Raw genomic sequence first — 14377 nt, 5'->3', positions numbered from 1 at the left:
ACCTCTCCACCACCTCTCACATTCAACCCATTCAGCCACAGGCCCTCTCTCTCTCCAACGTCATAACCCAACTTACCATTGCCTTACACCCTCTCAGCCCTCACCACACCCCTACCACACCCCCATCATACCTACACCCACCACACCTCCACCACACCACACCTCCCACCACACCCCACCCACCCACACACACACCTCCCACCACACCACACCTCCCCACACCTACACCCCTACCCACCACCCACACCCCTACCACCCACCCCCCACCACCCCACCACCCACACCCCACCACCCACCACACCACCACCCCCACACACCCCCACCACCCAACACCCCCACACCCACCACCCACCCACCACCACCCCCACACCCACCCACCACCCACCACCCCACCCACACCCCCCACCACTCACCCCCACCCCCACCACCCACCACCCCACCCCCACCCACCACCCACCCCACCACCCACCACCCCACACACCCTCACCACTAACCTCTGAGCTCCACCCAGTGTTAAAATTTTAGTTCAGGGCGGCTCGTATAATTTATGTGTTTTGTTACGACCTGACTTATGAAAGTGTAGTCGCGGCGCTCTGTCTCTGTCTGTCTGTCTGTCTGTTCTACACTGCTGTCTATTTGTCTGTATTACTTTTCTACTTACTGTTTGTTTGTCTGTCAGTCTGTTTGTTCTACCGTTCTGTCTGCCTACCTGTCTCATAATCTGTACTATCCTCTGTGTGTGTGTGTGTGTGTGTGTGTGTGTGTGTGTGTGTGTGTGTGTGTGTGTAACATTGCGTAGCTCAATTGGTGGAAAGTTTTCATGTCAGGTAATTGTCACCGATTCTGTTCCCGACCAAAGTGGAGTATGGAGTTTCGTCCTTGACACTGGTCCTTGCACACCGGTCCTGTACACTGGTCCTTGTAAACTGGTCTTGCACACTGGTCCTGTACACTGGTCCTGCACACTGGTCCTGTACACTGGTCCTTGTACACTGGTTCTTCCACTGGTCCTGTACACTGGTCCTTGCACACTGGTCCTGTACACCTCCTGACACTGGTCCTTGTACACTGGCACGTCCTGTACACTGGTCCTTGTACACTGGTCCTGTACACTGGTCCTGTACACTGATCTTGTACACTGGTCCTGCACACACTGGTCCTGTACACTGGCCTTGTACACTGGTCCTTGCACACTGGTCCTGTACACTGGTCCTTGTACACTGTCCTTGCACACCGGTCCTTGCACACTGGTCCTTGCACACTGGTCCTGCACACTGGTCCCTGCACTGGTCCTTGCACACTGGTCCTTGACACGCCTTGCACACCTGGTCCTGTACACCGGTCCTGTACACTGCCCTTGTACACGGTCCTGCACACTGGTCCTGTACACTGGTCCCTGCACACTGGTCCTTGCACACCGGTCCTTGTACACTGGTCCTTGTACACTGGTCCTTGTACACTGGTCCTGTACACTGGTCCTGTACACGGTCCTCACACGGTCCTACACGGTCCTGCACACTGTCCTGTACACTGTCCTGCACACCGGTCCTGCACACTGGTCCTTGCACACTGGTCCTTGCACACTGGTCCTGTACACCGGTCCTGCACACTGGTCCTGACACCCCACACCCCAACAACCACAGTCCTTGTACACTGGTCCTGTACACTGGTCCTTGCACACTGGTCCTGTACACCGGTCCTGTACACTGTCCTGTACACGTCCTGACACGTCCTGACACCGGTCCTGTACACGTCCTGACACGTCCTGCACACCGGTCCTGTACACGTCCCACACGGTCCTGCACAGGTCCTGTACACTGGTCCTGCACACTGGTCCTTGCACACTTGTCCTGCACACTGGTCCTTGTACACTGGTCCTTGCACACCGGTCCTTGCACACTGGTCCTTGTACACTGGTCCTTGTACACTGGTCCTTGCACACTGGTCCCTGCACACTGGTCCCCACACGGTCCTGCACACTGCCTGTACACTGGTCCTTGCACACTGGTCCTTGCACACTGGTCCCTGCACACCGGTCCACACGTCCACACCCACCCCTGTACACCGGTCCTTGCACACTGGTCCCTGCACACTGGTCCCTGTACACTGGTCTTGTACACCGGTCCTTGCACACTGGTCCTGCACACTGGTCCTGCACACTGGTCCTGTACACTGGTCCTGTACACTGGTCCTGCACACTGGTCCTGTACACTGGTCCTGTACACTGGTCCTGCACACTGGTCCCTGCACACTGGTCCTGTACACCGGTCCTTGTACACTGGTCCTTGACACTGGTCCTTGTACACTGGTCCTTGTACACTGGTCCTTGTACACTGGTCCTTGCACACTGGTCCTTGCACACTGTCCTGTACACTGGTCCTTGTACACTGGTCCTTGTACACTGGTCCTTGCACACTGGTCCTGTACACTGGTCCCTGCACACTGGTCCTGTACACTGGCCCTGTACACTGGTCCTGTACACTGGTCCTGCACACTGGCCCTTGCACACTGGTCCTTGCACACTGGTCCCACACTGGTCCTGACAGGTCCTGCACACGTCCTTGCACACTACACTGGTCCTGTACACCGGTCCTTGCACACTGGTCCTTGCACACTGGTCCTTGTACACTGGTCCCTGTACACTGGTCCTTGCACACTGGTCCTGTACACTGTCCTGCACACTGGTCCACACGGCCCACACCGGTCCTTGCACACCGGTCCTGCACACTGGTCCTTGTACACGGTCCACACGCCTGCACACCGTCCTGTACACTGGTCCTTGCACACTGGTCCCTGCACACTGGTCCCTGCACACTGGTCCTGTACACTGGTCCTTGCACACTGGTCCTGACCTGGTCCTTGCACACTGGTCCTTGCACACTGGTCCTTGCACACTGGTCCTTGTACACTGGTCCTGTACACTGGTCCTTGCACACTGTCACTGTCCTGACACGTCCTGACACTGGTCCCTGCACACTGGTCCTGTACACTGTCCTGCACACTGGTCCTTGCACACTGGTCCTTGCACACTGGTCCCTGTACACTGGTCCTTGTACACTGGTCCTTGCACACCGGTCCTGCACACTGGTCCTGCACACCGGTCCTGCACACTGGTCCTGCACACTGTCCTTGCACACGGTCCTGCACACCGGTCCTTGCACACCGGTCCTGTACACGGTCCTGCACACCGGTCCTGTACACCGGTCCTGTACACCGGTCCTGTACACCGGTCCTTGCACACCGGTCCTTGCACACTGGTCCTGTACACTGGTCCTTGCACACTGGTCCTGTACACTGGTCCTGCACACTGCCTGTACACTGGTCCCTGACACCTTACACCGGTCCTGTACACTGGTCCCTGCACACTGGTCCTGTACACTGGTCCTTGCACACTGGTCCTTGCACACTGGTCCTTGCACACTTGACCCTGACACGCCTACACGGTCCTTGCATGTCCTGACACTGGCTTGCACACTGGTCCTTGCACACTGGTCCTGTACACGGTCCTGACACTCTGCACACTGGTCCCACACTGTCCTGTACACTGGTCCTTGTACACTGGTCCTGTACACTGGTCCTTGTACACTGTCCTTGACACTGGTCCTGCACACTGGTCCTTGCACATGGTCCTGTACACTGGTCCTTGCACACTGTCCTTGCACACTGGTCCTCACACCGGTCCACACCCTGTACACTGGTCCTGCACACTGGTCCTGTACACCGGTCCTGCACACCGGTCCTGTACACTGGTCCTTGCACACTGGTCCTGTACACTGTCCTGCACACGTCTGCACACTGGTCCTGACGGTCCTGCACACCGGTCCCTGCACACTGGTCCTGTACACTGGTCCTTGCACACTGGTCCCTTGCACACTGGTCCTTGCACTGGTCCTTGCACACTGGTCCTGTACACTGGTCCTTGCACACTGGTCCTTGCACACCGGTCCTTGCACACTGGTCCTGCACACTGGTCCTTGCACACTGGTCCTGTACACTGGTCCCTGCACACCGGTCCCTGCACACTGGTCCTGCACACTGGTCCTGTACACTGGTCCTTGCACTGGTCCTTGTACACTGGTCCCTTGCACACTGGTCCCTTGTACACTGGTCCCTGTACACTGGTCCTGTACACTGGTCCTTGCACACTGGTCCTGCACACTGGTCCTGCACACACTGGTCCTGTACACTGGTCCTTGTACACTGGTCCTTGCACACTGGTCCTTGCACACTGGTCCTGTACACTGTCCTGCACACTGGTCCTGCACACTGGTCCTGCACACTCTGCAAGTCCTGCACACTGTCCCTGCACACTGTCCTGTACACTGTCCTGTACACTGGTCCTGTACACTGGTCCATACGTCCTTGCACACCAACTGGTCCCACACTGCCCTGCACACTGCGTCCTTGTACACTGGTCCTTGTACACTCACACTGCCCTCACACTGGTCCTGTACACTCCCGCTGCACACTGGTCCTGCACTCCTTGCACACTGGTCTGTACACTGGCCCTGAACTGGTCCTTGCACACTGGTCCTTGCACACTGGTCCTTGCACACTGTCCTCACACCGGTCCTTGTACACTGGTCCTTGTACACTGGTCCTTGTACACTGGTCCTGTACACTGGTCCCGGTCCTGACACCCCTGTCTTGACACGTCCTTGTACACTGTCCTGTACACGGTCCCTGCACACTGGTCCTGTACACTGGTCCTTGCACACTGGTCCCACACTGGTCCTGCACACTGGTCCTTGACACGCCCACCGGTCCTGCACACTGGTCCTGTACACTGTCCTTGCACACCGGTCCCTGCACACCGGTCCTTGCACACCGGTCCTTGCACACTGGTCCTTGTACACGTCCCTGTACACTGGTCCTTGCACACTGGTCCTTGCACACTGGTTCTTGTACACTGGTCCTGTACACTGGTCCTGTACACTTCACACGGTCCTGACACTGTCTCCTTGCACACTGGTCCTTGCACACTGGTCCCTGCACACTGGTCCTGTACACTGTCTCTGTACACTGGTCCTTGCACACTGGTCCTGCACACTGGTCCCTTGCACACTGGTCCTGCACACTGTCCTTGCACACTGGTCCTTGCACACTGGTCCTGTACACTGGTCCTTGTACACTGGTCCTGTACACTGGCTACAGGTCCTGTACACTGGTCCCACACTGGTCCTTGTACACTGGTCCTGTACACTGGTCCTTGTACACTGGTCCTGCACTGGTCCTGCACTGGTCCCTGTACACTGGTCCCCTGCACACTGGTCCCTGCACACTGTCCTGTACACTGGTCCTTGTACACTGGTCCTTGCACACTGGTCCTTGCACACTGGTCCCTGCACACTGGTCCCTGCACTGGTCCTGTACACTGGTCCTTGTACACTGGTCCTTGTCACACTGTCCTGTACACTGGTCCTGCACACACCTGCACACTGGTTCCTGTACACCGGTCCTTGCACACCGGTCCCTGCACACCGGTCCTTGTACACTGGTCCTGTACACTGGTCCTGCACACTGCACACTGGTCCTTGCACACTGGTCCTTGTACACTGGTCCTGTACACTGGTCCCTGCACACTGGTCCTTGCACACTGGTCCTTGCACACTGTCCCTGCACACTGGTCCTGACACTCCCTGCACACTGTCCTTGCACACCGGTCCTTGTACACTGGTCCCTGCACACTGGTCCTTGCACACTGGTCCTGCACACTGGTCCACACTGTCCTTGCACACTGGTCCTGCACACTGGTCCTGTACACTGGTCCTTGTACACCGGTCCTTGCACACTGGTCCTTGCACACTGGTCCTGCACACTCGGTCTTGCACACTGTCCCTGCACACTGTCCTTGCACACTGGTCCTTGCACACTGGTCCTTGCACACTGGTCCCTTGCACACTGGTCCTTGCACCGGTCCTGTACACTGGTCCTGTACACTGGTCCTTGCACACGGTCCTTGCACACTGGTCCTTGTACACTGGTCCTTGCACACTGGTCCTGTACACTGGTCCTTGCACACTGGTCCTTGCACACTGGTCCTTGCACACCGGTCCTGTACACTGGTCCTTGCACACTGGTCCTTGTACACTGGTCCTGTACACTGGTCCTGTACACTGGTCCTTGCACACTGGTCCCACACTGGTCCTGTACACCGGTCCTGCACACTGGTCCTGTACACTGGTCCTTGTACACTGGTCCTTGTACACTGGTCCTGTACACTGGTCCCTGCACACTGGTCCCACACTGGTCCTTGTACACTGGTCCTTGTACACTGGTCCTGTACACTGGTCCTGTACACTGGTCCTTGCACACTGTCCTGTACACTGGTCCCTGTACACTGGTCCTTGTACACTGGTCCTGTCACACTGGTCCCTGTACACCGGTCCTGTACACTGGTCCTGCACACTGGTCCTGTACACCGGTCCTGTACACTGGTCCCTGCACACTGGTCCTTGCACACTGGTCCTGTACACTGGTCCCTGTACACTGGTCCTGCACACCGGTCCCTGCACACCGGTCCTGCACACTGGTCCTGTACACCGGTCCCTGCACACTGGTCCTTGCACACTGGTCCTGCACACCGGTCCCTGTACACTGGTCCTGCACACCGGTCCTTGCACACTGGTCCTGTACACTGGTCCTTGCACACTGGTCCCACACTGGTCCTTGTACACTGGTCCTTGCACACTGGTCCCTGTACACTGGTCCTGTACACTGGTCCTTGCACACTGGTCCCTTGCACACTGGTCCTGTACACTGGTCCCGACACTGGTCCTGTACACCGGTCCTTGCACACTGGTCCTGTACACTGGTCCTGTACACTGGTCCTTACACCGGTCCCTGCACACCGGTCCCTGCACACTTGTACACTGTCCTTGTACACTTCCCCACCGGTCCTTACACTGGTCCTGTACACTGGTCCTGCACACCGGTCCTGTACACTGGTCCCTGTACACTGGTCCCTGTACACTGGTCCTTATACACTGGTCATATACACTGGTCCTTACACTGGTCCTTGTACACTGGTCCTTGCACCAGACCTGTACACTGGTCCTACTGGTCCTGTACACTGGTCCTTGCACACTGGTCCTTGTACACTGGTCCTGTCACACTGGTCATACACTGGTCCTAGCCTGGTCCCTGCACACTGGTCCTTGTACACTGGTCCCTGTGCACTGGTCCTTGTACACTGGTCCTTGCACAGTCGCCCTATACACTGGTCCTGTACACTAGTCCTTGTACACTGGTCATATACACTGATCCTTGTACACTGGTCATATACACTGGTCCTTGTACACTGGTCCTTGTACACTGGTCCTTGTACACTGGTCCTTGGTCAACGCCGTATAATTTATTCCATTAATTCAGATACAAAAAAAATATAGTAATATTCAGTGGTGTAACGTGTGACGGTTGAGCTGTTTAAATGTCTATCTGTCTGTCTGTCTGTCTGTCTGTATCTATGTCTGTGTCTATCTTTCTGTCTGTCTATGTCTTTGTGTATCTGTCTGTCTATGTCTGTGTCTGGCTTTCTGTCTGTCTATTCTATCTTTCTGTCTGTCCATGTCTTTGTCTATCTTTCTGTCTGTCTATGTCTTTGTGTATCTGTCTGTCTATGTCTGTGTCTGTCTGTCTGTCTGTCTGTGTCTGGTTGTCTATCCTGTCTGTATATCTGTCTATGTCTATCTGTCCGTCTGTCTGTTTGTCTGTCTATGAATCTATGTCTGTCTGTCTGTCTGTCTAATTGTCTGTCAGATAAAGTTTATATTATTTACTTCCTTTTATAGACTAATAACATGATAAACAATTTCTCGTTGAAGGTGAATTAAAGTTTATAATTATTGTGTTGTAACTTTGTTGTGTGTTTGTCGTGTTTGTTTGATAGGATTGTTTATGTTGTGTTTACGTTGTGTGTTTGTCGTGTTTGTTTGATAGGATTGTTTATGTTATGTTGTGTTTACGTTGTGTGTTTGTGTTTTTGATAGGATTGTTTATGTTGTGTTTACGTTGTGTGTGTTTGTCGTGTTTGTTTGATATGATTGTTTATGTTATGTTGTGTTTACGTTGTGTGTTTGTTGTGTTTGTTGATAGGATTGTTTATGTTGTGTTTACGTTGTGTGTTTGTCGTGTTTGTTTGATAGGATTGTTTATGTTGTGTTTACGTTTGTGTGTTTGTCGTGTTTGTTTGATTGGATTGTTTATGTTATGTTGTGTTTTACGTTGTGTGTTTGTCGTGTTTGTTTGATAGGATTGTTTATGTTGTGTTTACGTTGTGTGTTTGTTGTGTTTGTTTGATAGATTGTTTATGTTGTGTTTACGTTGTGTGTTTGTCGTGTTTGTTTGATAGGTTGTTTATGTTGTGTTTACGTTGTGTGTTTGTTGTGTTTGTTTGATAGGATTGTTTATGTTATGTTGCTATTTACGTTGTGTGTTTGTCGTGTTTGTTTGATGGGATTGTTTATGTTGTGTTTACGTTGTGTGTTTGTTGTGTTTGTTTGATAGGATTGTTTATGTTATTTTGTATTTACGTTGTGTGTTTGTTGTGTTTGTTTGATAGATTGTTTATATTTGTGTTTACGTTGTGTGTTTGTTGTGTTTGTTTGATAGGATTGTTTATGTTATGTTGTATTTACGTTGTGTGTTTGTTGTGTTTGATAAGTTGTTTATGTTGTGCTTTACGTTGTGTGTTTGTTGTGTTTGTTTGATAGATTGTTTATGTTATATTTGTATTTACGTTGTGGTTTGTCGTGTTTTGTTTGATAGGATTGTTTATGTTATGTTTACGTTGTGTGTTTGTCGTGTTTGTTTGATTGGATTGTTTATGTTATGTTGTGTTTACGTTGTGTGTTTGTTGTGTTTGTTTGATAGGATTGTTTATGTTGTGTTGTGTGTTTGTCGTGTTTGTTTGATAGGATTGTTTATGTTGTGTTGTGTTTACGTTGTGTGTTTGTCGTGTTTGTTTGATAGGATTGTTTATGTTGTGTTTACGTTGTGTGTTTGTTGTTTTTGTTTAATAGATTGTTTATGTTATGTTTATATTTACTTTGTGTTTTGTCGTGTTTGTTTAATAGGATTGTTTATGTTATGTTGTGTTTACGTTGTGTGTTTGTCGTGTTTGTTTGATTGGATTGTTTATGTTATTTTGTGTTTACGTTGTGTTTTTTTGTGTTTGTTTGATAGGATTGTTTATGTTGTTTGTATGTGTTTCGTGTTTGTTGATAGTTGTTTATTGTGTTGTGTTTACGTTGTGTGTTTTTTGTTTGATAGGATTGTTTATGTTATGTTGTGTTTACGTTGTGTGTTTGTCGTGTTTGTTTGATAGGATTGTTTATGTTGTGTTTACGTTGTGTGTTTGTCGTGTTTGTTTGATAGGATTGTTGTTTATGTTATGTTGTGTTTACGTTGTTTTGGAGATGTTTAGGTACACGTGACTTTTACACAGGTAGATATAGGACAGGTAGAGTTTATACCCCTCTCTCTCTCTCTCTCTCTTAGGACAGGTAAATTTTATAATTATCTTCTATCCTCAACTTTTCTCTCTGTCTTGCTGTCTTCAGTATAACGTCTCTCTCTCTCTCTCTCGTTCTCGTCAGCTCTTGCATTTCTAGTTTGTTCTCGTATTGGACATACTATTTGCCATTCATGAATTCTGACTCTATTACGCAGTCCACGTTTGTCATTTCAATCTATTTTCTAGTAATGTTGTTGTTGTTATTATTATTATTATTTGTATGTGTGTGTTTACTGTTATTATTGTTGTTGTTATTATTATTATTATTATTATTATTATTATTATTATTATTATTTATGCGTGTGTTTACTGTTGTTGTTGTTGTTGTTGTTGTTGTTGTTGCTGTTATTATTTTTATGAATTTGCTGTTGTGGGAAATTTTAATAAGCTCAATTGTGTTGCTCACTGGTTCTGTTAATTAATTATTCTCACAAAATCAAATACAAATAAAATAATAAATATACACTTACGTGATGTTATTGTAGTGGACTGTAGTATTAAATAGTTGGTATGTAGGTAAGTAGAATAACCTATGAAAGGCCTTTAATAATACTAGGTATATACACTTGGAGATGTATTAAGATTTACCAAAAATCTTATGAAATTATGATCATTTGCTGGGATTAATACATAGAAAATGGGGACTGCAGCGCCTATTGTTAGGGATCAAGTGTCAGGGGAAGAATAATACAATATATTGTAATTATAAGTGAAATACCCTCCAGTTGACTGCTCCTTTACTAATTTTGCTGGAAGGAAATTCACTTTTTTTATGAAATTTCCGACAACTGTTATTATTGTTGTGGTTGTTGTTATTATTATTTGTTGTGTTTACTGTTATTATTATTGTTGCTGTTATTATTTTTATGAGTTTACTGTTGTTGTTATTGTTGTTAGTTTCGTTATTATTATTATTATTATTATTGTAATTATTATTATTATTATTATTATTATTATTATTATTATTATTATTATTATTATTATTGTTTTACGTTACTATTTTATCGTGTGTGTCTCTTCCTTATTCGTAGTTACGTTTCTCTTTTAACCTCATTTGTATTCTGTGTGTACTCCTCTCTGGCCTTCCCCTCCCATTGTCCCCCCCCCCTCCTTTCCCTCCCTCACCTATCCTTCCTCTTTTTCCCCTCACCCTTTATCTCTCTTCTCTCTTTTTTCTCTCGTCTCCCTTCCCTCTCCTCTCCTGCTCTCCTACCCCTTTCTTCTCTCCCTCTCCTCCTCCTTTCTCTTTCTCTCCCTTCTCTCTCCCTCTCCCCTCCGTCCTCTTTTCAGCTTTCTCCTTCCCCCCTTCACCATCCTCCTCTTTCCTCAACTCCTCTCTTCCATCGTCATTTCCCCCTCCTCCTCTCCCCTAGCCCCTCTCCCTCTCTCCCCCTCTCCCTCACTTTGTTCTCCCTCCTCTCCCTCCCCCCTCCTCTTCTCCTGCTCTTCTCCTCCTCCTAATCCCAACCTCCCCTCCCTCCCCTCCCCCTCTCCCTCTCCTCCCTCCCTCCCCCTCCTCCCTCTCTCACACCCTGCTGATGTCCTGACTCTCCCTCCCACATGAATCTTGATGAGTAGTGCCTTAGAGTATGGTGTTTACCTCTCTCATACCTACATACACATACATACACTGGTCCTCTGTATGTAACTTCCCTTATTATCATACTATTTATATTCTCTCTCTTTCCTCTCTCAGTTTCTTGTTCTCACCATTCGCATTCCTCCTGCACCTCATATTAAGTTATTCATTTTGTTCATTGTGTTAAGTTTTTGTTGCTCAGAATGAACTTGGTTTTGATACTACTAATACTACTACTACAAATTAAATAAATAAATAATATACTACTACTACTACTACTAATAATAATAATAATAATAATAATGATAATAATAATAATAATAATAATAATAATAATAATAATAATATAAACTGATTCTTGTGTATATACATTATGCCCTGTATATTTTACGTATGTTTGTATATTGTATATGTTTGTGAGTTTGTTATAGCTTCAGTGTATACAAATACCAGCTTCTTATTATCAGAGTTACACATTATCCATATTGACCTTGACCCCAGGAGCTCACAAGATCATTCAAAGGTCAAAGGTCACGCAAAGGGTCAAATGTCACTCAAAAGCTCAAAGGTCATTCAAAAGCTCAAAGGTCATTCAAAAGGTCTAAGGTCATTCATAAGGTCTAAGGTCATTCAAAAGGTCAAAGGTTATTCAAAAGGTCTATGGTAATTCATAAGGTCTAAGTCATTCAAAAGGTCAAAGGTCATTCATAAGGTCTAAGGTCATTCAAAAGGTCACAGGTCATTCATATGGTCAAATTCATTCAAAAGGTCAAAGGTCATTCATAAGGTCTAAAGGTCACTGGGTAGTTCATTAAGCCATCGCCTTAAAACTCTCAGATCAGATCTTGGTGTTCAGCTCAGAGTGTTTACGTGGAGGAGTGTCCAGGTATTTGAGTTAATTAGTGCCTCGGGGACTTCTCACCTGCTTTTCCTGCTGTTTGCTTTTGTGTTGCAACTGATGGAGGTTTTGAGCTGGTGTTTGTTTTGTGTTGCAACTGACGAAGGTTTTGAGTTGGTGTTTATTTTGTGTTGCGACTGACGTAACTGTTGTTTGTTTTGTGTTGCAATTAGCGAGTCTTTTGATTTGGTGTTTGATTTATGTTGCAGCTGGCGTAACTATCCCTCTTCTTGTGTTGCAAATGACTCAACAACTAAACACGTAATTCTCTTGAGAAACAAAAACAAAGGTAAAACTGCGCGTTTCCTTGATTGAATTAATTGAAAGAAACACATAGAAGAAAACGATATTTTTTTCAACCTTAAGACTTAACTCCTTGTTCAAGTCCAATCTGTATTTAATTATTTTTGCCTCAATTTGAATTCTTCATAAAAAATCGTCTTAAAATGGGTCAGATATTTTTTTTTAGACACCCTGTATGTTTCACTTCAAACAAATTAAGAAAGAGAAGGCTCACCCATTCCTACACCAATTGGCTTCCAAACTTTACCGCTATTTGAGTCGGGACCTTGAAGTGATGCCCTATCTTATTTAGGTCAACAGATAAGAAACGGAGTAACGATTTGACCTGGGTTTTTTTTTGGGATACTTTAATATTAGTTAGACTGTAGGTTAGGATGGAGGGAGGGGTCAGGTAAGGTAAGGTAAGGTAAGGTAAGGTAAGGTAAGGTAAGGTAAGGTAAGGTAAGCAGGAGGTCAGGTGAGGTAAGGGTGAGGTAAGGTGAGGTGAGGTGAGAAGTCATCAGGTAAGGTATAAGGTGAGGTAAGGTAAGTAAGGTAAGGTAAGGTGAGGTAAGATAAGGATTTTGAACTAGTATTGGATATGAGGGTTTTATGATGTTGTATGGTGGGGAGTGTTGTTGTTGTTGTCGTCCATTATTGTGGTGTGTTGTGCTCTTCTCTCTCTCTCTCTCTCTATACTTTTTCTGTTTTCCTTTGCCTGGTCTTTTTAATCTTTTGTTTTTCCTGTTTTATTTTTTCTTAGTGTTCTTTTTGTTGTTCTTCCCTTTATTCATCCATTCTATTTCTCATTCATTTACCTTCTTCCATTTATCTCCCAGCCTTCTACGTCCTTCCCTCAGTCTCACCCAACCCTCACCCCTCATCCACTCAACCCACCTCACCCACCAACCCACCAACCCACCTCACCCACCAACCCACCCCCTCACTTACCCAATTTCAGACCAATCCACCCACCTACCTACCTACTCATTTCCTCCTCCTCCCTTCAAATCCCTTCCCCACCTCCCTCCCCTTCCCCACCCTCCCCCCCACCCAAATCCTCTTCGGTTCAGCCATAAAACTTGGCCCTGGACATGACAATCTCCCCTGGGGGTGAACACTGCTTGAATGCAAATGGTGGATAATGGTAAGGCTATGGTAGTATCATGGTATCTGCCTTTATGAATGGTAATTGGATGTATGGTTAGTGTTATGGTAGCTATGTACGGTTATGTATGGTAGTTAAGTGTATGGTAGTGTCCTGGCTGATGGTGATGGTTTACATGGTTGTTTCATGGTAGATTAGATGGTAGATGTATGGTAGTGATGGTGTCTGAATCATGGTTAATGGTAGGTGTATGGTAGTGATGGTGTCTGAATCATGGTTAATGGTAGGTGTATGGTAGTGATGGTGTCTGAATCATGGTTAATGGTAGGTGTATGGTAGTGATGGTGTCTGAATCATGGTTAATGGTAGGTGTATGGTAGTGATGGTGTCTGAATCATGGTTAATGGTAGGTGTATGGTAGTGATGGTGTTCGAATCATGGTTAATGGTAGGTGTATGGTAGTGATGGTGTCTGAATCATGGTTAATGGTAGGTGTATGGTAGTGATGGTGTCTGAATCATGGTTAATGGTAGGTGTATGGTAGTGATGGTGTCCGAATCATGGTTAATGGTAGGTGTATGGTATGATGGTGTCTGAATCTGGTTAATGGTAGGTGTATGGTAGTGATGGTGCGAATCATGTTAATGTGGTGTTATGGCGATCATGGTTAAGTATGGTAGTGATGGTGTCTGAATCATGGTTAATGGTAGGTGTATGGTAGTGATGGTGTCTGAATCATGGTTAATGGTAGGTGTATGGTAGTGATGGTGCCTAATGTTAGATATATGGTAGATGTATGGTAGATATTTTGTTATTATTGGTTCATGTCCTTCCATTAATCCCTTGTTTAAGGACGGGAGACGTGAAGAGGGGAAGAGAAGTGACAACGGGGAGATAACAGGGATGGGAGAGAGAAGGAGGAGAGAGAGAGAGAGAGAGGGGGGAGAAGGGGTAGTATAAAGGAAGAAAGAAAGATAACAAGGGTGGGAGAGAAAA

The 14377-nt window shown here is 47.2% G+C and overlaps 1 protein-coding gene across 1 annotated transcript in view; it reads right to left on the bottom strand.

Moving 5' to 3' along the window:
• Positions 1-818: 818 nt before the first annotated feature.
• LOC121857669 overlaps positions 819-14377 on the bottom strand; it is a 28161-nt gene continuing 14602 nt past the window's right edge. Inside the window, exons 2-4 of the mRNA XM_042353729.1 lie at positions 7011-7334; positions 5022-6924; positions 819-4928 (exon numbers count right to left, since the gene is read on the bottom strand). Coding sequence (XP_042209663.1) covers positions 819-4928; positions 5022-6924; positions 7011-7334 — 6337 coding nt within the window. The remainder of the gene's footprint in view (positions 4929-5021; positions 6925-7010; positions 7335-14377) is intronic.

Source organism: Homarus americanus, unplaced genomic scaffold, assembly GCF_018991925.1.
Source record: "Homarus americanus isolate GMGI-L3 unplaced genomic scaffold, GMGI_Hamer_2.0 scaffold16712, whole genome shotgun sequence".
Classification (NCBI taxonomy): Eukaryota; Metazoa; Arthropoda; class Malacostraca; order Decapoda; family Nephropidae; genus Homarus; species Homarus americanus.
This window is presented reverse-complemented; position numbering and strand designations above follow the sequence as displayed.